This window comes from Telmatherina bonti, assembly GCF_933228915.1.
Source record: "Telmatherina bonti genome assembly, chromosome: 22".
Taxonomy (NCBI): Eukaryota; Metazoa; Chordata; class Actinopteri; order Atheriniformes; family Telmatherinidae; genus Telmatherina; species Telmatherina bonti.
The window spans coordinates 26,809,475-26,834,697 of record NC_136631.1 but is presented as its reverse complement, the minus strand read 5'-3'; the positions used below and the strand labels follow the sequence as shown (position 1 = coordinate 26,834,697).

General features: G+C 48.1%; 1 protein-coding gene across 1 annotated transcript in view; it reads right to left on the bottom strand.

Annotated features, from left to right (window-relative positions):
- Positions 1-5,019: 5,019 nt before the first annotated feature.
- Positions 5,020-25,223, bottom strand: part of arhgap5 (Rho GTPase activating protein 5) — a 57,113-nt gene continuing 36,909 nt past the window's right edge. Inside the window, 5 exon segments of the mRNA XM_079262072.1 lie at positions 5,020-7,969; positions 7,971-8,238; positions 10,686-10,791; positions 12,900-13,031; positions 18,915-18,992. Of these exon segments, the coding sequence (XP_079118198.1) occupies positions 7,829-7,969; positions 7,971-8,238; positions 10,686-10,791; positions 12,900-13,031; positions 18,915-18,992 (725 nt within the window). The 3' untranslated portion in view covers positions 5,020-7,828.

Here is a 25,223-nt window from a genome sequence, read left to right as displayed (position 1 = left end):
CCGGTGGAGAACTTCCAACAGGCCCAGACGAGCGTCGAAGCTGGCGAGATTTTTGTCAATGGACATCAGGATGTCCGAGGTGTCGTCCCCGTTAGAGGACGTCGCTCCGGGTGAGTCTTCTTTCCGGCTTCTCTTGGAGGTTGAAGCGGATCTGAGCGCAGATGGAGTCGATGTTTGGCTTGGCTTGCCCATGACGATGCGGTGGAAACACTCGTCAATAAACTCCGACAAGCTGGTGAGATCCTCCTCGCTTTGCTCCAGAGTTTACCTTGAATAAGACTTTTTAATTATTTGCTTCCAGAAACAGTTTTAAGATTATATTGGCAAGAATATGATGTAGAATGAATATTTGTTTTCACGCGCCTTGACTAAATCTGCCGTCTCGCAAAATTTACGTCACTGCCACATCACTTACCTGCGCCTCTCTCACTTACCTGCGCCTCCGTCCATTCTCCGTTCTTATGGGCATCAGCAGGAGCCAAGACAGAGGACATGACACGCCAGGAACAACGTTTTAGAGCACTGCAGCATCAGTTCCAGCTTCTGCAGATGGAAGTGCAGGCTCGTACCTACCCCGTCTCGGAACCTCTTGAAGCTGAACCGGAGTCATGGAGAGCCCTCCGAAGCTGACAATCCTTCCTTTGCAGACTCCAGTGGAAAACAAAGTCAGGCTGTACAAGGTCAGTCTCATTTTTTTGAGCCCAGATTGGAAAAGCTAACGGATCATGATGACATTGAGCATTTTCTGACTTTTGAACGCATTGCTCTGGCTTGTTGGTGGCTGGACCAAGACTGGGCTTTTCATCTTGTTCCACTACTGACGGGGAAAGCAAGAGGTGCGTATGTTCATATGGATATTGATGACTCTTTGGATTATGAGGAAGTCAAGGCAGCCATGCTACAGAAGTATATCAATCCTGAGATGTACAGACAGAAATTCTGTTCCCTGGAAGTGAGTGGATGAAAATCCAAAAGAACTGTATGCACGCTTAAAAGAGCTGTACGGTGAATGGATGAAACCAAAAGGGAAGACTGTACAAGAGATTGGTGAAATCATCATTCTAGAACAATACTTGAGAATGCTGTCTCCTGAGTTACAGGTCTGGATGAAGGAACATAACCCAAACTCTGCAGCAGAGGCTGCACAGCTGGCTGACGTGTTTGTGGCAGCATGGAGAAAAGGACAGCCTTGGAGTAACACTGCATGGAAAACAAGGGATGGTCTGAAAAACGCCTCTTATTGTCAGAAAGCAGGTGGGAGTAAACCTCCAAGGAGTTAGGCACTCAATGTGTCTTCAAGACCTTCAGCAAAACCTGTGATTTGTTTCTTATGTGGAATGGAAGGCCACACAAGGCCAGTGTGTCCTAGAAATTCTACAAAGATAACTCATGTGAAATGATCGGAGAAAGGACCCAAAAGCAGCACAAGAGATCTGGGCAGGTTAACAGCTTTTATTTTAGCCACTTGATGAGGTTCAGTGCTGGAGTTGGACTCAGGTTCCCAATGAGCAGAGCAGAGGAACCTTCCTCTGGGCCGACAGAGTAGTCCCCTAGCACAACAAGGTGACTGAAGATCCACACTCACGTTGGGGGTCCTCCAGGACAGAAACCCAGTAACCACTGGGGAGCAGGCTCCAAGGGCAAGGCAGGAAGCGGAAGTCAGGGACGGATCAGGTCGGTAACTGGCAGGCAATTGTGGTAGGAGTGCTGGAAGGTCAGGCATGAGAGCAATGACAATCTGGCAGTGAGTGAATGGTGGAAGCTGCATATATACGCAGGCTGAACTGATGGGGATTGTGAACAGGTGGCAGAGGCAGGTGAGAGCAGTGAACTGATTAGGGGTGTGGCAAGCAGCAATGCTGGAGTAAGCAAGGCTGATTGTGACACTCAAGTGTGTTTTGTGCCCTGACAGAGTATCAAACCTGAAATGGACTGTGATAGTGGGTTAAAGATGACATCTGTTGAGATTAATGGTAGAACATTAAAGGCTCTAATTGACTCAGGAAGTACTCAAACTCTTGTCCACAAAGACTTTGTACCAGCTAATGCAGTTAACGTCTCTGACATGATCCCTGTATGCTGTGTTCATGGTGATGAGAAGCCATATCCAACTGCAAATATGTACATCAACGTACAATGACAAACTTTCCTCCTAAATATTGGAGTAGCTGAGAACTTGCCATTTCCAGCTGTGCTGGGTAGAGATTTACCAGTGTTGCTTGATACTAGTCAAACATGCAATGTTGTTGTAACCAGAACTCAAGCTAAAAGAGAGGATTCTTCTAGCCCACTCAGTGCTCTGCCTTTTTATGACACAGACTTGGAGACAGCACCCGGGAAGTCTCGTAAGTCACGCAGCCAAAGAAGGACAGAAGTTCCAACACACTAAGGTAACTAACACTGAGCCTGAGTTGCCTTTGGGTTTTTAAATCCCTGTTAACATTGGTGAAATGCAGCGTGATGATCCAGCACTGGCACCTCTCTTTGAGAAAGCAGAGAGAGGGGAAAGACTTGAATCGGATTTTAGCAGCAGAGAGAAGTTCTTGCTAAAAGGTGGTATTCTTTATCGCCAGCAGGAGTCAGTATTACAACTGATGGTCCCTAAAGAAGTCCAGGAGATTGTGTGTTAACTCTGGGGCACTCCGTTCCCTGGGCTGGCCATCTGGGAAAGCACAAAACCTTGGCCCGCATCAGGAAACATTTTCATTGGCCTGGACTGAGAGCAGATGTAGCTCTGTTCTGCAAGAGTTGTCCTCAGTGCCAAAAGACATCCCTGAAAATCCCCTCCAGAGCTCCACTCATCAGCACTCTATTTGAACGGCTGGGAATGGACATTGTTGGCCCCTTGGAGAGGAGCAAAGCAGGCAACCGTTACATGCTGGTGGTATCAGATTATGCCACAAAATATCCAGAAGTGTTTCCTTTAAAATGCATCAAAGCCAAATCAGTTGCTCTGTGTCTTGTTCAGCTTTTTTCAAGGGTTGGTTTTCCTCAAACGATTCTGACTGATCGTGGAACTAATTTTTTGTCCACTCTGTTAAAGCAGGTGTACCAACTCCTGGGAATCAAAAGCTTAAAAACAACCCCATACCATCCTCAGACAGATGGCCTGACTGAGCTTTTTAACCAGACTCTGAAACAAATGTTACAAGTTTGTTGATGAGACTGGTAAAGACTGGGATCAGTGGCTGACCTACCTACTCTTCGCATACAGAGAAGTACCTCAAGCATCTACAGGGTTTTCTCCTTTTGAATTATTGTATGGCCATGAAGTAAGTGGCCCCTTGTCTCTGCTGAGGGAGACTTGGGAGGGTGACCAAGAAGGAGCCAAAGCTGTTAGTGTTGTTTCTTATGTTGTGCAGATGCATGTAGCTGAGCTGAAACTATTTTCTCCAGAATTTTGGACATAAACGGGAGATTAGATATAGGTCTATAATTTGCTATCACCTCTGGATCCAGAGATTGCTTGTTAAGTAAAGGCTTGATTACAGCAGTTTTAAATGATTGTGGTACATATCCTGTCATTAAAGACATATTGATAAGATTTAATAGTGATGTATCAATTAAAGGGAAAATGTCCTTAAAGAGGCTCGTTGGGAGAGGGTCTAAGATACAGGTGGATGGTTTAGATGAAGCTATTATTTTAGTTAATTCAGAGGGTTGGACAGGACAGAAACTATTTAGACACAAGTCAGATCCTGGTTCTAAGGATGCTTTGGAGACCACAACAGACTCAACATTATAAGTAGAAGGAAGAATATTGTGGATTTGATCTCTAATAGTATCAATTTTATTCCTGGAAAAATTACATGAAATCATCACAGCTAAGTGAGAAAGGAATACATGACTCAACAGCACTCCAGCTCCTAGTAAGCCTGGCTACAGTGCTGAAAAGAAACCGAGGGTTGTTTTTGTTTTCCTCTATCAATGATGAATAATAAGCTGTTCTTGCCATACGTAAGGCTTTTTTGTATACAATTAAACTTTCTTTCCAAGTTAAGCGAGACTCCTCTAATCCTGATGAACGGCATCTGTTTTCCAAACGCCTTGACGCCTGTTTTAGAGCTCGAAGCTGGGAATTAAACCAGGGAGCCTTCATAATCTTACCCAATTTCTTCTTCTTTAGGGGAGCAACATTATCCAAGGTACGCATTGAAGCTGTTATAGTATCAGCATGTTGATCAATCTGAGCAGGAATAAAGCTTAAAGGGGGACTCTCAGTCATGCTAACACATGGTAGAGGGGAAAAAATTGATTCAATTGATTGTTTACATTTTGTAATAATATTGTCTGATAAACATCGACTATAGTATTTATTTTTGGTCAGTGAGTAATCAAATAAAGTGAATTCAAAGGTTAATAAGAAGTGATCAGAAAAGACAGGGTTTTGAGGAAAAACTTTGAGCTTATCAGTCTCAATACTATATGTTAGAACCAGATCAAGAATATGACCATGAGAGTGAGTGGCTCCATGGACATTTTGTGAAAACCCATTTGAGTTTAGAACAGAACAATAGTCTGAGGGGGTTTATGCAATCGGCTCCCGATTCAGCAGGAGGGTTCATGACAAGATGGGGGATCCAAAATCGTTCAAATCTTTCTCATAGGACAAAACGTGTTACTGTGGCAACCGATGGGGAAAAAAAATGCCTTAATTTAAGTCTATCAGCAGATATCCATCCGTCTCCTCCAGGTTACATCAGATACAAGACTCCCTTGATTTTGCTTCCATGTAGGAAACGAGTGAAAAGACAAGGCGTAATTTATTTTCTTCCCCGATCGATCGTGTGCTTGGACATTGCAGCGACTACACAGCAAGTTCTTCCGATATTTACTGCGATTCTTCTCTGTGGCCTCAAACATTGGCAACATTTTCCATCAGCCACTGCGGGGCCAGCATCGTGACGTCACGTTGCCGAGCCGCAGCGTCCTGTGTTGTCCCATACTTTCAAACTTTATTTGAAAAGTTTGAAAAGGGAAAAAAAAAAAGAAAAAAAGTTTTGTTTTTTTTTTTAGAGTTTTTTCTTTATTTCTGAAAATCGTCATTTACTATAGTACACATAGGATGTTGGAGGTGTGTCCACTGGTGTGACTGGATGAGCAGACAGATGCTGGACAGAAACTGCAGGAAGAAGCCTGGTCCGGAATAACCAGAGAGGATCTGGAACACAACGCCCTGAAAGCGGGTTTACCTCCGCTCTCCGCAGACAGAGCAATGCATTCTGGGTAGGATAGAAGGGTTATTTGCACATGATGACGTTAATCATGAAACAGCTGAAATAAAAAAGCTCTAGAAAATGAGCCGGTTGACATTTCATCCCCTCAGTTCTCCTGCTTCCAGACATCTTCACCACCTTCCAGCCCGTCTGGAAGCATCAGCTGGACCGCCAACCAGCCGAGCGAAAGAATCGCTCTCAAGTTGCGTCCTTTCACCTCCAACTTCGCTTCAGTTTCCTTTCAGGTCATTTAGACACAAAAACAGATGAATCATTTTTCCACTTTCTCAAATCGCTCAATAATCATAAAAACAACAAATATGTGATTATTGTCATTATTTTAACCCTCTAAATGCCCACTGATCACATGCTCTTTTATGACAAATATTCATACATAAAACAAGTTTTCTGTAAAAACATCTGATCTTTAATGACAATCATTTTAAAGACCTTTTAGGGTCCTTAAAGGGCAAAACGTCCCATCTCGTTCAATAAAACCACAAAACATCACTAAATATAAGTATTTATGTTTTTCCATCGGTGGGTTTGAATCTTTATGCCCACAGTTGTTATAAACTGTTTTAACTGGATCCAAATGACCTGGCTTGAATGTCTGAAAAGTTCCTTTGGGTTTTATCCCAGAAATGAGACCAACGCTCCCGATACATATTTCCTGCTACATGTTTCATCAGAAAAACAGGAACTTATTGTTCACTCCGTCGTGTTTTATAGCAGATTTTGGGCTTTTTGGTCTTCTAAGGACCTAAACTGTAGCAAATTTTCCCATTAAAGAAAATCAAAAAAAAAAAAGTAAAAACTGCTAGAAAAATGACCTGAAAGGAGAAAAGAGGAGGCGCAGAACGACTGAAAGGGTTTATTTCTGTTTTCTTGGGCTGAGGAGGTTTCAGCTCCTCGTTGCTTCACAGCATCCTCATCCTCTCGGACGCTTTTCTGTCCAACCACAGGAGCCCGTTTCCTTAGTTAACAGAGGAGTTCTCTCAAACATTTCATGAAAGGATCTGGGTTAAAATGTCAGTTTTCCTGTTTAAACATGGCGTAGTGAAAGGTTAAAGTACCACAAGTTAAAGGAAATTCTTCCAGAACCACGGAGGGTTTAACGTCCTCTCACCACCTGAACGAAGGAAGCTTGCAGAACCGGGAAGGATGACGCCGACCTGGACGTTGAACCGTCCAACATTCACAGCCAATCAGATGAACCACAGAGACTGTAGTCCAGTACCGGGTCCAGCTGCTGCGGCGGATACATTTATATATCATATATATGTACTTATATATACTTCTTACCTCTATTTAGGGAAAAATATTCAACATGTAGCAAAAAATATGATATCAATTTTCTTTCACGAGAAAAGAAAACAAATTTCCCTTAAACCAAAAAAACATTGTTTGGTTTTTTTCTCTCCTCTTCATCACAAAACGGCAAAAACATGCAAATCGCCACGAAACCAAGAACCAGAAGCAGAATGCCTCCCGGTTATCCGCCGCGGACCGCCCCGTTTCCCCGCCGCGGACCGCCCGGTTCCCCCGCCGCTGACCGCCCCGGTTCCCCCGCCGCGGACCGCCCGGTTCCCCCGCCGCGGACCGCCCTGTCACACACACACTGTCACACACACTATCATACACACCGTTGCGCGTAACGTAACGGACAGAAACTGCGAACAAGTCAAATGTTAAAAAATTAGCTAGAAGAAGCAAAGCGTGTAACTAGCATGTAGTTCTGGGACACGGAACGTGCACGTGGTGGAGGAACAGCTACTAACCCGTCCGGACTCTTAGTGTGTCCCGCTTTGCTCGGAGCAACACACTAAGAGGAGGAGGAACGTGCCGGAAGACAAACGACATTTGTGCATGCGAGCCGTGAAACCGTCTTCCTCCTGCAGTGAAGAGGAGGAGGGAGGGGGCGGGACCGACTTCATCACCTCCTCCCCACAGCCAATCACATCCTAAACATCGGTTCCAAAGGGGACGTGCCACTGCAATCTGTAATCCTGCCAATTATAATCTGTGATCCTGGAAATTATAATCTGTGATCCTGTCAATTATAATCTGTGATCCTGGAAATTATAATCTGTAATCCTGCCAATTATAATCTGTAATCCTGGAAATTATAATCTGTAATCCTGGAAATTATAATCTGTAATCCTGCCAATTATAATCTGTGATCCTGCCAATTATAATCTGTAATCTTGCCAATTATAATCTGTGATCCTGGAAATTATAATCTGCAATCCTGCCAATTATAATCTGTAATCCTGCCAATTATCATATGTGATCCTGGAAATTATCATCTGTGATCCTGCCAATTATAATCTCTAATCCTGGAAATTATAATCTGTAATCCTGCCAATTATCATATGTGATCCTGGAAATTATCATCTGTGATCCTGCCAATTATAATCTCTAATCCTGGAAATTATAATCTGTAATCCTGCCAATTATAATTTGTAATCCTGGAAATGATAATCTGTAATCCTGCCAATTATAATCTGTGACCCTGGGAACTAATCTGTAATCCAGGATTTCCGTTGCAGGAGGAGCAAATATCTCAGATTAGGACGAATCCAACAAACCGCCGACGTGTCAGAGCTCATTTAGCTCCCAAAGTCCTGCAGCAGGTTGAAGTGTTCGTCATGCCATCGGCCCGAATGGCTGACGACGAGCTCCCAGTGCTCCCAGTGGGCTTCATATGAGGGGGTCGGAGTGCAGGGTGTGCTGGATCTGCTGGGGCTGCAGTGGTGGAGGCAGCTGCAGCGGCAGCAGGGCCTCCACCATGTTGTGGCAGTGCGGCGGTGGCGTCCCCTCACTGCTGGAGCTCTCTGCCACTTCGCCTCCGTGGAAGAAGTAGTCGCTCTGCAGGATGAAGGTCTCGATGACTGCCTGGTTCAGTTTGGTGGTGGACAGGGTGTCCTTGTTCTCGAAGTCGGGACGCATCAGGGTGGGCCAGAAGCAGATGGAGAGGTTGTCGGCCGTCATCAGGGTGGTCTTACTGTGCTGGCTCACCCTGCCGAGCAAACAGCCACACGTTACATCTGCCCGTCATCCATCAATAATCAATCAATCAATAACGATTCATCATAGTAAGAGACTCTGAGGCGGTCACAAAGAGATGCGCAGCAAACTGCAGATGTGGACAAAATAGTTGGTTCCCATCTGTCAAAATCTCTCTGTGGGAACAGAAATAACCTGAATCTGACTGAAGTATCCAGAAAATAAAAGTTCTACAACGTTGCTTTCCACCATGTTTAAACAGAATACTAATAAACAGACAGACAAAAAGACAAACAAACAGATAAACAAACAGGCAAACAAACAGATATACAGGCAAAAAAATGGATGAAAAACAGACAAACAAACAGATAAACAGACAAACAGATAAACAAACTGGCAAACAGATGGACAGAATACAAACAAATACACACATAAACAAACAAAAATAGATAAATAAACAAACAGAATAAAAAAATAAACAAACAGATAAACAGACAAACGACAGTAATAACACAGCCTCCTCAGGTAATAAACTTATGACACAGGGCCTCTTGTATTCCGGGCCTGTCGGCAGGTATTCCAGTCGGCAGGTATTCCAGTCGGCAGGTATTCCTGTCGGCAGGTATTCCGGACCTGTCGGCAGGTATTCCTGTCGGGAGGTATTCCTGTCGGGAGGTATTCCTGTTGGCAGGTATTCCTGTCGGGAGGTATTCCGGACCTGTCGGCAGGTATTCCTGTCGGCAGGTATTCCGGACCTGTCGGCAGGTAGTCCTGTCGGCAGGTATTCCGGACCTGTCGGCAGGTATTCCTGTTGGCAGGTATCCCGGGCCTGTCGGCAGGTATTCCTGTCGGCAGGTATTCCGGGCCTGTCGGCAGGTATTCCTGTCGGCAGGTAGTCCTGTCGGGAGGTATTCCGAACCTGTCGGCAGGTATTCCTGTCGGGAGGTATTCCTGTCGGGAGGTATTCCTGTTGGCAGGTATTCCTGTCGGGAGGTATTCCGGACCTGTCGGCAGGTATTCCTGTCGGCAGGTATTCCGGACCTGTCGGCAGGTAGTCCTGTCGGCAGGTATTCCGGACCTGTCGGCAGGTATTCCTGTTGGCAGGTATCCCGGGCCTGTCGGCAGGTATTCCTGTCGGCAGGTATTCCGGGCCTGTCGGCAGGTATTCCTGTCGGCAGGTAGTCCTGTCGGGAGGTATTCCGAACCTGTCGGCAGGTATTCCTGTCGGCAGGTAGTCCTGTCGCCAGGTATCCCGGACCTGTCGGCAGGTATTCCTGTCGGCAGGTATCCCGGGCATGTCGGCAGGTATTCCTGTCGGCAGGTATTCCGGACCTGTCGGCAGGTAGTCCTGTCGGCAGGTAGTCCTGTCACCAGGTATCCCGGACCTGTCGGCAGGTATTCCTGTCGGCAGGTATTCCTGTCGGCAGGTATTCCGGACCTGTCGGCAGGTATTCCTGTCGGCAGGTATTCCGGACCTGTCGGCAGGTATTCCTGTCGGCAGGTATTCCGGACCTGTCGGCAGGTAGTCCTGTCGGCAGGTATTCCTGTCGGCAGGTATTCCGGACCTGTCGGCAGGTAGTCCTGTCGGCAGGTAGTCCTGTCGGCAGGTATTCCTGTCGGCAGGTATTCCGGACCTGTCGGCAGGTATTCCGGACCTGTCGGCAGGTATTCCGGACCTGTTGGCAGGAATTCTTGTCAGCTGGTATTCCTCGCCTGTCGGCAGGTATTCTGGGCCTGTCGGCAGGTATTCCGGGCCTGTCGGCAGGTATTCCGGGCCTGTCGGCAGGTATTCCGGGCCTGTCGGCAGGTATTCTGGACCTGTCGGGTCCTCTGCCTCGTCTGGTGTTCATACTGCGTCCATTGTTGCAGTGTATTTCTGCAGTATACTTGCATAAGACACAATAAAAACCCAAAACAGCCATATTTTGGTCTCCATGTTTAACTGTCAAGTGGAGGAAACAAGAGCTTTTTTCTTGGGTTTGATATTATTCTCGTTGATATAAAAGAGTGGCAGTAAACGTTTGGGAATCACTGCTTCAATAAACATGAGTGTTCCCTTCACCCAGCAAAAGGTAATATTTTCTAAATCTCAATTGTCAGATACTTTTTGTTTTGGCTTCATATCCCCCGGGGATGAATAAAATATCTGATTTGATATGAAGAGATTCCAGCGTAGTCCCAGATCTCTTCATTTCCGCTGGTGATGACGGCTCCGCGGCAGTGTTATGAGATGCTCCGAATGTTTGGGGGTTCTTCTTATAAGTCAGAAGATAAAGACGAGATCAACAAGTTCGCAAGTGAAATCCATTATTCACTCTCTCTCTTTTCTCAGATTGAACTTCGATTCGTTTACAAAATATCTTGGCATTTTTTTCACTTCCAACACACGACCTCGCAGGATAAGAGTCGGCTGTGTGTGTTTACAGGAGGTATCTGCTTCATTTTCACCTATTTCTTTACCTGTTCAGGTGTGTGATAATGTATTTGAAGACCTGGTAGTTGACAGAAGGAAACTTCTTCACGATCTCTCTCAACACCTGAAGACGCTCGATGTAGTCCATGATTTCTGCAAACACACAGAGAAAAAGAAGATTTTACGCTGCCGGGACCAGCTGGCCTTCCAAAACACAAACTCTCTGAAACAGGCCGATGGAACAGTGCCGAATCAGTGGGAACTTTCACATGAGTGGAGCAATCCAGAGAGATTTAAAACTGAGGTAAATTTCTCTCAATATTCACATACAGATGCATAATGGACCAATCAGAGCAGGCGCATTGGCAGCTTTTTCTCTGCTCCTTCAAGCTAGCAGCTAGCTGCTGAAGCAGACCCTCAGACTGTGCCACGGACATCCTGAAGCCCGATCTGAAGCAAACATGGTCATGCTTCAGATCTACACAAGTTATCCTCCCTTTTCCAGAACATGAACTAGTGCCTCTCTTGATCACATCTAACTTTATTTAAAAAGCACTTTTCTGACAATAGAATGTAACACAAAGTGTTTTACACATTATAAAAGCACTATCAAGTACTACACTATTGCTGTTATTACATAACGGCAAGTGTGAATGCGATAATGTGTAACTACTGATGTTTAATGCAAAAAAGCTGAACTGAAATTAGTGGGAGCACATTCCAGCAGCTAGCAGATGTGCAGCATTCTTTCCAATCTGATGAAGTGTAAAAGAAATCCAAAATCAAAATGTTTATAAGTGACAAAAACTGCAGAGAGAGAGAGGAGTAATTTCTCAAGATTAAAAAGAAGGGGAAGATGGTACGTTGTATTGTGCAGACATATTAGGTAGTATGTCTCTTGATGGATTTGAACGCACGATATCCAGAGACAAAGTAAGTTCTCATAACCACTAAGCCACCACCTCACACAACACATACCTGTGTGGGAAAAGAAAAAGCTCTTCTATCGAAAAGAGGATAAACTCTTGGTGCAAGCGGAGACATCGTAGAAAAATATGAAATGTTTGACTATAAGGCTATGAAGAGCTAAAGATGGTTAAAAGATGGAGAAGCTTGAAGTCATGCTTTGAGCATAAGTGTAACCATTAGGAGAAGATTTACTACTGTCTGATATGACTTGTCAAGGTCCATCATCAGGGATTGAACCTATGAACATCTGAGCCATAACCCTTTCAAGTAATCCCTATACCACCATAACTGCTTGCAATGAGAACTATTGACATGATAGAAATGCCTTCCATCAGCGTGTAATCTGCAGGATTGCTAAAAGGGAAAGGTTGAACTAAACTGCTGTGATGAAGCTAATAATAGTTATAAAAAGTGCCAAAGCAAATATCTCCAGAAGCTGGAGAGTTTAATATTTCAATGAGTGAAGTAGCATGAAAGGTGTATAAGCTTAAAACCGTGGTTGTCTGAGCATAAATGAAACCTTTAGAGGAAGACGCACCCCTAAATTAACCATCACCACAGGACATGGTGACATTCTGGCAGTAGCGTTTAAAGTTTTTGCCAATGTGGGGACCAGGGTGGGCACCAGGGTGGTCACCAGGGTGGGGACCAGGGTGGGGACCATGGAGGTCACCAGGGTGGGGACCAGGGTGGTCACCAGGGAGGTCACCAGGGAGGTCACCAGGGTGGGGACCAGGGAGGGGATCAGGACGGGGACCAGGGTGGAGACCAGGGTGGGGACCAGGACGGGGACCAGGGTGGGGACCAGGGAGGGAACCAGGGTGGTCACCAGGGTGGTGACCAGGGAGGGGACCAGGGAGGGGACCAGGGTGTTGACCAGGGAGGGGACCAGGGTGGTCACCAGGGTGGTGACCAGGGTGGGGACCAATTCAGAAAAGGGAAATTTGAAAGTTGAGTGTTAAATATTTTGTTGATTCTTTAATTTACTGAATGTCCATAACTAGATATGAAATGAACTCAAATGAAAAATTTTCATCGCAATTTAATTTAATCTAAATAAACTTAACCTACATTAAATTACTCTGAAATCTTTTTATTCCAAATTGACTAGAGGAAGTGAAATGTAATCTAATAAAATAAATAAAGCTCAAATCAAATTGAGTCATTTGAAGTTCATCAACTTGATCGATGTTAGTTTCCCTACATTAGAAAGGAGCTTAATTAAACTGAATGTTGTTGTGATTCATCTGAAAACTTGGTAAATCTCTTCCTCCATGCTGAGGTATTCTTACTTGCAGCCTCAACGAGCTCCGGGTGCAGGCTGTAAGGGATCAGCGGGTCAGGCAGGTCGGCGAAGAAAGCCTTCAGAGCTCCAGCAGCAGCATTCACAGCTACATCCATCGCCACAAAGTCAATGCTGTGATCTACGGAGAGAAAGAGAGAGACTCAGCAGCAGAATCACAAGGTCGCTTTGCTTCTGACGTTGGCGTCGTAGTGTCTGTTTCATCGTCTGCAGCTCCCTCCTCCTGCTGATGAAATGCACCTTTACAGGTGTGAAAGCTGTGATCAGATCCAGGTTTAGACAGCAGGTGTTACCCAGCCAGCAGAGGGAAAAGCATCAAGTGCTTTAATACTCGCAGAGATCCTGCAGAATCTGCAAGTTTTAGATGTTTCTCTGCACATGACTCAAATGAAATTGATCCAACAGTGATGCACAATGATCTATAATAAGAGCTGGGAGCTGGACAGAGGTGAGGGTCAGAAGTCGTCAGGAGGTAAATAACCATCAGCGCCATTAAAGGGAAACTGGTCCTGAGTGCTGGTTGCACCCTGATTACGTCAGATACACCAGTTAGACCTGCATGTTCCTACACGTCTCCCCAGAGGTCCCAGTCTCTCTGGAAGGACATGTCCACCACCGCTGAAGACCTCCTTCATCAGAGCTCCTCTCTGCGATGGGAGACCCCAGTCTTTCTCTGACATCCTTTTCAAACTTTCTCTGTTATTTCCACGAAGAAAAGGGTGGGACTCTCCACCTCTATCTTTGCTGGAGTCAGAAGAAGACTGAACAAGACTCAAACAAACAAGTATTTGTGAAAGAGGCCTTCTCAAGCTCCTCCCAGCAGACTTGGCCAGATAGCCAACGCCTGTGTTTGCCACGCTGAATCAGTTGGCCGTCTGACCCATCCATCCACCACATCCTGCCCCTCTCTCAACCTCTCACCTTCACACGGTCTGAAAATACCCAGAACTGCTCCAAGTCTTACATGGCAGACCAAAACTGAGCGCTGAGAACAAAGCAGAGGCTAGGGTTAGGGTCGAGGATCACCTCATTTTCATCCATTTACACAAGAAAAGAGCAGTTCACAGGCTCTTTCACTCTATTACAGCATAAAAAGAGGTGTGCAAGGGCTCTTTGTTGCCAACGCTGGAGTGAACACGCTACAGACTGTGCTCCAAACTCTTGTAACTAACTTTATGTGCAGGCTCAAGAGGCAGAAAAATGACATGAGTGTCCATGACAAATCTAACCTGGAGTTTTCAGTCAGTCCTGAGGAAACTTAGGAATGATTGTGTTATTTTACATGTCTGTTTACTTCTGGAATGTGTGTCTTTTTGCTGGAGCATGGTTCCAGAACGAAGATTAATCTAATTATTTGACAGTAACGGACGGAGGGATGCAGGAAGCGCAGGACGGCAGCTGTCAGGCTGAGTCTGAACGCTGCCAACACACTGAGCTGTACTGGAAGAGTAACAACAGGAAATACACAACTCAGCACACACAGGCAGGAAGGAAATAAGGAAGCAAACCGACACTAAAGCAGGAGGAATGGCTGTTAGGCTTCTGTTGTAAGTTTGACTCACTTCTTGCACCATGTGCAGGAAAACATTCAGATCCTATGTGGAGGCAGAATTACTGACAGAAAAGCTGATTGGCTGTAATGATGAGCCTCCACACACAGAAAGATGTATGAAGAGGAAACAACGAAAAAGCCGAGTCCAGCCGAAAACAGCTGGAACATCTGTGCAGACGTAATGTTTCCACGCAGACGTGATGTTTCCACGCAGACGTGAGGTTTCCACGGAGACGTGAGGTTTCCACGGAGATGTGAGGTTTCCACGGAGACGTGAGGTTTCCATGGAGACGTGAGGTTTCTACGGAGACGTGAGGTTTCCACGGAGACGCGAGGTTTCCATACAGACGCGAGGTTTCCATACAGACGTGATGTTTCCACGGAGACGTGATGTTTCCACGGGGACGTGAGGTTTCCATACAGACATGAGGTTTCTACGGAGACGTGATGTTTCCATACAGACGTGATGTTTCTACGCAGACGTGAGGTTTCCACAGAGACGTGATGTTTCCATTAAGACGTGATGTTTCCATGGAGACGTGATGTTTCCATGGAGACGTGACGCTTCCATGGAGACGTGATGTTTCCATGGAGACGTCTGCACAAAAATACACACATTCATAATAAAAACATAGATGATATTTAAATGTTATGAAACTCATTTCCTATCCAGCATCCAGTTCAGCAGCAGACTTTTCCTGTGTTGCCATGCTGTTTTGATGGATGCAACATGTAGTTTGGCCTTATTGGTGAAATCCACAAGACCTTGTCTGGCCCTGGCATACAGAGATTCCTCGTGATTCTTTGGATTTTCCCATGATGTTCTACATCAGTGGATCTTCAAATTGCTTAGATCCGTTGTGTCTCAGATTGGTGAAGCTCTGTCCATCTTTCCATGTGAGAGACTAAAATGCTCTTTTATACCCAGTTCCGTTACTGACCTGTTCCCAGTTAAACCATTAAAAGCTTCTATGTGTGGCTGCATGAGATTCATATTTTCCATCAGACTTCATCATGTGACATGATGTTAATTCTCTACTGGGAAGACAAAACGGTTATGTTTGGAAATTGTTGTTTTCTGTTGTTTATGTTTTCACAGCATCCCAATTGAGATTTTACACAAAAAAATGGACAAAAAAAAAACCCATCCATCATCTGCAGCTTATCCGGGGTTGGGTCGCGGGGGCAGCAGCCTAAGCAGGGAAGCCCAGACTTCCCTCTCCCCAGCCACATTTGCCAACTCTGCGAGGGGATCCCGAGGCGTTCCCAGGCCAGCCGAGAGATATAATCCCTCCAGCGTGTCCTGGGTCTTCCCCGGGGTCTCCTCCCAGAGGGACGTGCCTGGAAAAACCTCACCAGGGAGGTCCAGGAGGCATCCTGACCAGATGCCCGAGCCACCTCAACTGGTTCCTCTCGATGCGGAGGAGCAGCAGCTCTACTCTGATCTCCTCCCGGATGACCGAGCTCCTCACCCTATCTCTAAGGGAGAGCCCGGCCACCCTGCGGAGGAAACTCATTTCAGCCGCCTGTATACCAGATCTCCTTCTTTCGGTTACGACCCACAGCTCATGACAATAGGTGAGGGTAGGAACGTAGATCGACTGGTAAATCGAGAGCTTCGCCTTCTGGCTCAGCTCCTTCTTCACCACGACAGACCGGCGCAGAGTCCGCATTACTGCAGACGCCGCACCGATCTGTCTGTCGATCTCACGCTCCATCCTTCCCTCACTTGTGAACAAGACCCCGAGATATTTAAACTCCTCCACTTGAGGCAGGACCTGACTCCCGACCCGGAGAGGGCAATCCACCCTATTCCGGCTGAGGACCATGGTCTCAGATTTGGACCACGTCATCTGCAAAAAGCAGGGACCCAATCCTGAGGCCACCAAGCCGGATCCCCTCAACACCTTGGCTGCACCTAGAAATTCTGTCAATATAAGTTATGAACAGAATCAGTGATAAAGGGCAGCCTTGGTGGAGTCCAACCCTCACTGGAAACGAATCCGACTTACTACCGGCAATGCGGACCAAACTCCCATGCCCCCTTCAGGACCCCAAAGAGGGTAAAGAGCTGGTCCACTGTTCCGCGGTTAGGATGAAAACCACACTGCTCCTCCTCAATCCGAGATTCGACTATCCGGCGGATAGTCGAATCTCGGATTGACTAAGATTGACGGATTGGTAAGGTCTATTCAGGACCCCTGAATAGACCTTACCAGGGAGGCTGAGGAGTGTCATTCCCCTGTAATTGGAACACACCCTCCGGTCCCCCTTCTTAAAAAGGGGGACCACCACCCCAGTTTGCCAGTCCAGCAGCACTGTTCCCGATGTCCACGCGATGCTGCAGAGGCGTGTCAGCCAGGACAGCCCCACAGCATCCAGAGCCTTAATAACTCCGGGCGGATCTCATCCACCCCCGGGGCCTTGCCACCAAGGAGCTTTTTAACCACCTCAGCGACTTCAGCCCGAGAGATAGGAGAGTCCGCCCCTGAGTCCACCAGCTCTGCTTCCTCATCGGAAGACGTGTTGGTAGGATTGAGGAGTTCTTCGAAGTATTCCCTCCACCGACCCACAACATCCCGAGTTGAGGTCAGCAGCTCCCCACCTCCACTGTACACAGTGTTGACAGAGCACTGCTTCCCCCTCCTGAGCCGCCGGATGGTGGACCAGAATCGCCTCAAAGCCATCTGGAAGTCTTTCTCCATGGCCTCGCCGAACTCCTCCCACGCCTGAGTTTTTGCTTTGGCGACAGCCAAAGCCGCATGTCGGTACCCATCAGCTGCCTCCAGAGTCCCACAGGCCAAGAAGGCCCGATAGGACTCCTTCTTCAGCTTGACGGCATCCCTCACTGCTGGTGTCCACCAACGAGCCCTGGGATTACCGCCATGACAGGCACCAACGACCTTACAGCCACAGCTCCGGCTGGCCGCCTCAGCAATAGAGGCATGGAACACAGCCCATTTGGACTCAATGTCCCCCGCCTCACTCGGGACATGGTTGAAGCTCTGCTGAACGTGGGAGTTGAAGCTCCCTCTGACGGGGAACTCAGCCAGACGTTCCCACCAGACCCTCACAACACGTTTGGGCCTGCCAGATCTGACCGGCTTCCTCTCCCACCATCTGAGCCAATTCACCACCAGGTGGTGATCAGTTGAAGCTCCGCCCGCCTCTTCACCCGAGTGTCCAAGGTGTATGGCCGCAGGTCCAACGATACGACTACAAAATCGATCATCGAACTGCGGCCCAGAGAGCTGGGCAGCAGCAAGAGGTGGGGACCCTGGCAGTTCGATCCCTGGCTGCAGAAGCTGGCTCTTGGGACGTGGAACGTCACCCCTCTGGTGGGGAAGGAGCATGAGCTTGTGCGCGAGGTTGAGCGGTTCCGCTTAGATATAGTTGGACTCACCTCGACACATGGCTTGGGCTCTGGAACCAGTACCCTCGAGAGGGGCTGGACCTTCTTCCACTCTGGAGTTGCTCATGGTGGGAGGCACCGAGCAGGTGTGGGCATTCTCATCAGCCCCCAGCTTGGTGCCTGCACGTTGGGGTTTACCCCGGTGGATGAAAGGGTAGTTTCCCTCCGCCTTCAGGTGGGGGGACGGGTCCTGACTGTTGTCTGTGTTTATGCACCGAACAGCAGTTCAGAGTACCCACCCTTTCTGGAGTCTTTGGAGGGAGTGCTGGAGAGTGCTCCTTCTGGGGACTCCATAGTTCTGCTGGGGGACTTCAATACTCATGTGGGCAATGACAGTGAGACCTGGAGGGGAGTGATTGGGAGGCATGCCCCCCCCCGAACCCAAATGGGTTTTTGAAATAATAACATTTCACATATTTTTAGTTCAGTGTAGGAGTCTCATCATTCCAGACTAGACCTCAGTAAATATGAAGGGAGAGTGAAGAGTTGAGAGTAAATGAGTTCAGGTCTGTGTGATTTTCCCATCTTGGGAAGCGTGAAGCGGCAGAAACTTGCGGTCAAACATGATGCCATGAGGTCACATCTCTTTAACGGAGGGAGTTTTCTTCTAGGAATTCACGGTAATCCTCAGATTGGAAGGAAAGGAAGGAATGAGTGTGTACATGCTAACCCCTCCCTCTACTGCTGGTGACGGTGTTTATTTTATCAGTCAGTCTGGCAGCTGTCCAGCCCAGTGTGCAGGCTGGACAGATGTTTCTCTTTTCCAGCTGCGGCAGCACGGTCACATCTGTAATCATTCTTCTGGAGTTGTCCTGCAGGGCTGAATCTATTGCACACCAACACTTCTCAGCTGGGAACATGTTGTCAGAAGATCTCCAGAGTTCTTAAACAGCCAGATTTCAGTTTAAGTGAACATCATTTAGAATCACCTTCAGTGAAAATAGTGAAACTGTCCAAACACTCTCTTTCCACAGGTTTCTGTGTTGCTGAATGTCTCTTTATGATGCTCTGCTTTGATGTGCTGCCAGGTGAGCTTTTACCTTGATCAAACTGCTTCTGAATGTTGTCCTGGTCGGTCTTGTTCCCGCTGACACGATACAGACCCTCTGTTGTCAGACCTGCAAGAGGAAACAACAGAGATATTCAACAGCAGCTCCAACTGACGATTCACACGGATCTAAAGCAGCATGAAGACGTCAAAGTGAGCAAATCTGAAAACCGCAGGGCGATGTGTCTTACACTGAAAGCTGGAAAAGTTTCTTTGTATTTTCATGAAATGCACATTTCACGAGTTCCCACACAGAGCTTGTGTGTGTGTGTGTGTGTGTGTGTGTGTGTGTGTGTGTGTGTGTGTGTGTGTGTGTGTGTGTGTGTCTGTGTATGTGTGTGTGTGGGTGGGCGTGCGTGTGCGTATGTGTGTGTGTGTGTGTTTTCTCAGTCAGCAAATCTCCACCCAGAGTGAATAAAAGCCCAGAGGACGCCTGGACATTTACGCCGTATAGAGTAAGCCTTCAGCCCGGCGACACGTTTGTGTGACGGTGGAACAACGGCGCGTCCAACACACACACCGTACGTACAAACCATTAAGTCCCAGGGACGCTGAACTGGACCAGTTGGGATCCCAGGGACGCTGAACTGGACCAGTAGGGATCCCAGTCTGCCCAGTGGACTGAAGTGATAGCAGCTAACTCACTGGAAGCAGATGTCAGGTCCATAACGACGCCGACATGTGAAGGAGTGTCTGGTTTCCATAGCAACGCTGCTGGTGTGGGACGAGCTGCAGATGTGGGTTGTTTCATGCAAACATGTCTTCACTGCAAGCAGCTGATCCTGCTGGCTTATCTTACTGGATGATGGGAGTTTGCAATAATTTAACCACTTCTGTACCAAACAGAGAAGACGTGAAAGAAGCCGTGGTTCATCCTCTGGAGAGGGTCTCTGATGAACCCACTATGCGTAGTCATCATGGAGGTTCCTCATCTCTGACCTGACCTAAAGCAGGAGCGTTTAGCTCCACTTCTGCTCCGTTTCGGATGTAAACACGTCTGGCACATCGCCATGGTTGTTCAGGCCAGTTCAGCCTTCAGTACTATGAAGATGTTTACAGCGGTCCACCAACAGAAGAAGAAGAAGAAGAAGAAGAAAACCATTCAGTTTCCTGCTCTTCTCCACTTCTTCTTCAGGTGCTTTTTATTTGGTGGTTTCTCCTACTCTTTCACTAGGCTTTGTTCCTTTAGCTGGCAGCACGGCAGCTCTGCTCAACGCTGCCCTCGCATGGCTTCTGGAGGTACTGCTCTGTTTGCATCATCCGGTACTCATCTGTAAACGTTCTGAGCGGATTATGTATGTCCAGGACGCAGAAGACGAGCGAAAGGCTCTGCAGCGTGGAGCAGAAAGAATCTGGTGTTCATGAGACCAGCCTGCTTCCTCAATGCCCACAAGACCCTTCATCGTACACATGTACGATGTGTACAATGGAAATAAGTTTCCAGACAGGACAAGAGTCGTCGCCATAAAGCATCCTTACAACCAAGACGGAATCTGTCTCTCTGCCGGTCACCAGTTGTTTCGTTAGCAGGAAACCAGCTCAGTAATGTGAAAGAAACTCATTGGCTATCTCCAAACCTCATGTTCCTGCTCCAACCTGCAAACGTGTCACCATGACGGTTTATCTGGACGTGAAAGTCAGATTCACAGCGTTTCGAGACGACTTGAACGTTATCAGTCTGCACGGGCAGGTAAACACTCAGTTGTCGTGATGACAAAGACTTAAAGCAGCGACACAGAAGTCCCGACAACACCAAGCTAATCAGCTTAAAGCTAGTTGAACAGACGAGTAACTTCAGTGTTTACACAGCGGAGACAACAACCAGGGTCAAATGTTTCCTGTAGAGCAGCAGCTGTCCTCCACATGGCACAGGAGACCAAGGACAGACAAGAGGACAGAGCTCAACGTCATGTTTAAAAGTGTATTTACAGTCCGTAATGATCTTCTTCCTGAATCCATTCGAACCCTTTTCTAACAAAGTAGAACTACTTTGCTCCTATTCTTAAGAAGTAAAATGTGGCGTCTCTACTTTATTAAAGTATTACTTTTTTCTCCTATTTCACTTTTACTCCACTGCATATTTTGGATCACTGATAGTTTTACTGCGATTTATTTTCATTGTGCTCCAGCTTCCCCACGACCCTTCATTAGAATAAGCGGTTAGGATAATGAATGACTATTATTGTCCTGCGTCGTTACAATCACTACAACAAGAAAAAAACATTGGAAATTAGTAGGGCTGGGTGATTAATCGATTTATTCAAATTTGCTGTTTATTATCCCGTAACCCCCTTCACTCTGCCCGCTAAGGACCTGCTGCCTTATCCCATAACCCCCTTCACTCTGCCAGCTAAAGGCCTGTTGCCTTATCCCGTAACCCCCTTCACTCTGCCCGCTAACGGCCTGCTGCCTTATCCCGTAACCCCCTTCACTCTGCCCGCTAATGACCTGCTGCCTTATCCCATAACCCCCTTCACTCTGCCAGCCGACGGCCTACTGCCTTATCCCGTAACCCCCTTCACTCTGCCCGCTAACTGCCTGCTGCCTTATTCCCTAACCCCCCTCATTCTGCCCGCTAATGACCTGCTGCCTTACCCCGTAACCTCCTTCACTCTGCCCGCTAACGGCCTGCTGCCTTATTCCCTAACCCGCTTCACTCTGCCCGCTAACGGCCTGCTGCCTTATCCCATAACCCCCTTCACTCTGCCCGCTAACGACCTGCTGCCTTATAACGTAACCCCCTTCACTTTGCCAGCCGACGGCCTGCTGCCTTATCACGTAACCCCCTTCACTCTGCCCGCTAACAGCCTGCTGCCTTATCACGTAATCCCCTTCACTCTGCCAGCTAACGACCTGCTGCCTTATCACGTAAGCCCCTTTACTCTGCCCGCTAACAGCCTACTGCCTTATCCCGTAACCCCCTTCACTCTGCCCGCTAACGACCTGCTGCCTTATCCCGTAACCCCCTTCACTCTGCCCGCTAACAGCCTACTGCCTTATCCCGTAACCCCCTTCACTCTGCCCGCTAACGACTTGCTGCCTTATCCCGTAACCCCCTTCACTCTGCCCGCTAACCACCTACTGCCTTATCACGTAACCCCCTTCACTCTGCCCGCTAACAGCCTGCTGCCTTATCACGTAACCCCCTTCACTCTGCCCGCTAACGACCTGCTGCCTTATCACGTAATCCCCTTCACTCTGCCCGCTAACTGCCTGCTGCCTTATCCCGTAACCCCCTTCACTCTGCCCGTTAACGACCTGCTGCCTTATCACGTAATCCCCTTCACTCTGCCAGCCGACGGCCTACTGCCTTATCCCGTAACCCCCTTCACTCTGCCCGCTAACTGCCTGCTGCCTTATTCCCTAACCCCCCTCATTCTGCCCGCTAATGACCTGCTGCCTTACCCCGTAACCTCCTTCACTCTGCCCGCTAACGGCCTGCTGCCTTATTCCCTAACCCGCTTCACTCTGCCCGCTAACGGCCTGCTGCCTTATCCCGTAACCTCCTTCACTCTGCCCGCTAACGACCTGCTGCCTTATAACGTAACCCCCTTCACTCTGCCAGCCGACGGCCTGCTGCCTTATCCCGTAACCCCCTTCACTCTGCCCGCTAACGGCCTGCTGCCTTATCCCGTAACCCCCTTCACTCTGCCCGCTAACGGCCTGCTGCCTTATCCCGTAACCCCCTTCACTCTGCCCGCTAACGGCCTGCTGCCTTATCCCGTAACCCCCTTCACTCTGCCCGCTAACGGCCTGCTGCCTTATCCCGTTACCCCCTTCACTCTGCCCGCTAACGGCCTGCTGCCTTATCCCGTAACCCCCTTCACTCTGCCAGCTAACGACCTGCTGCCTTATCACGTAACCCCCTTCACTCTGCCCGCTAACAGCCTGCTGCCTTATCACGTAACCCCCTTCACTCTGCCCGCCAACGACCTGCTGCCTTATCACGTAATCCCCTTCACTCTGCCAGCTAACGACCTGCTGCCTTATCACGTAAGCCCCTTTACTCTGCCCGCTAACAGCCTACTGCCTTATCCTGTAACCCCCTTCACTCTGCCCGCTAACGACCTGCTGCCTTATCCCGTAACCCCCTTCACTCTGCCCGCTAACGACCTACTGCCTTATCACGTAACCCCCTTCACTCTGCCCGCTAACAGCCTGCTGCCTTATCACGTAACCCCCTTCACTCTGCCCGCTAACGACCTGCTGCCTTATCACGTAATCCCCTTCACTCTGCCCGCTAACTGCCTGCTGCCTTATCCCGTAACCCCCTTCACTCTGCCCGTTAACGACCTGCTGCCTTATCACGTAATCCCCTTCACTCTGCCAGCCGACGGCCTACTGCCTTATCCCGTAACCCCCTTCACTCTGCCCGCTAACTGCCTGCTGCCTTATTCCCTAACCCCCCTCATTCTGCCCGCTAATGACCTGCTGCCTTACCCCGTAACCTCCTTCACTCTGCCCGCTAACGGCCTGCTGCCTTATTCCCTAACCCGCTTCACTCTGCCCGCTAACGGCCTGCTGCCTTATCCCGTAACCTCCTTCACTCTGCCCGCTAACGACCTGCTGCCTTATAACGTAACCCCCTTCACTCTGCCAGCCGACGGCCTGCTGCCTTATCCCGTAACCCCCTTCACTCTGCCCGCTAACGGCCTGCTGCCTTATCCCGTAACCCCCTTCACTCTGCCCGCTAACGGCCTGCTGCCTTATCCCGTAACCCCCTTCACTCTGCCCGCTAACGGCCTGCTGCCTTATCCCGTAACCCCCTTCACTCTGCCCGCTAACGGCCTGCTGCCTTATCCCGTTACCCCCTTCACTCTGCCCGCTAACGGCCTGCTGCCTTATCCCGTAACCCCCTTCACTCTGCCAGCTAACGACTGCTGCCTTATCACGTAACCCCCTTCACTCTGCCCGCTAACAGCCTGCTGCCTTATCACGTAACCCCCTTCACTCTGGGCCCGCTAACGACCTGCTGCCTTATCACGTAATCCCCTTCACTCTGCCCGCTAACTGCCTGCTGCCTTATCCCGTAACCCCCTTCACTCTGCCCGCTAACGACCTGCTGCCTTATCACGTAATCCCCTTCACTCTGCCCGCTAACTGCCTGCTGCCTTATCCCGTAACCCCCTTCACTCTGCCCGCTAAACGACCTGCTGCCTTATCACATAATCCCCCTTCACTCTGCCCGCTAACTGCCTGCTGCCTTATCCCGTAACCTCCTTCACTCTGCCAGCCGACGGTCTGCTGCCCCTTATCCTGTAACCCCCTTCACTCTGCCCGCTAATGACCTGCTGCATTATCCCGTAACCCCCTTCACTCTGCCCGCTAATGACCTGCTGCCTTATCCCATAACCCCCTTCACTCATGTTGCTAAGCTACAGAGGGTAAACGGGCAGTAAGTCCAGGGCGTAGTTTTATTTTACTTTTCTTGCTTTCAGCAGCCCTGACACACCTCAGTAAATGTAAACCTGAACTCTTCAAGTTGTGTTTTGGCTATGGGTTAGGGTTGGCCTGTTCCAATAAATCTATTAATCGCACAATAAGAAAACGTGCGCAATAAGTTTCCTTAACGCAGTAATTTTCATGTCTTTCTCTCTCTCACTCACACTCATTTTGGGTGAGAGTGCCCGCTTATTTTTAAAAAACAATATCAACTAAACACAGCAACACAACAAGCTTCCATTTCAACACAACCATCACCTTTCGTTTTTTCATTGAGGAAAAAAGATCTTAAACCAGGCCCTATCTCCATCTTCCCGACAGTCCACCGTCACTGAAGTGTTAAACAGATTAACTACCAACAGGACAACATGGTGTGCACTCTGGTTGCAAAAGCTGTCCTTTAATATTGTTAAAAAGGCGACATTTTGGTAAATGTTGCGAACATTTCACAGCCAGTATGAATTGCCTGGATGAACATTCATGTTACAAACGCTATTCCACAACTTTACAACGACATGAAAAATGACTGAAGGCGATCAAAGACGATCAGTTTTATCATTCCACCTGTGGTCCAGTCCAAACCGTTACGACTTATACGACCACCTACTGTGTAAGTGTGTTACCTGGTGTTTAGAGACTGTATGTTCCAGATAACCACGTTGCCAAAACCCCAGGAGATCCTGATGTGTTTCAGCCGACTGGGGACTGGATGGGTCCAGTCTGCACATCCAGATAAATGTTCTGGTAGAAACTAAAAGTATGTTGATCTTTGAAAGGGTTTACCTTGCTTTATTATGGCATTATTATTATTATTATTTTAGTTGAAAATGGGTCTCAAAATGACAATAGTAGTAAACTT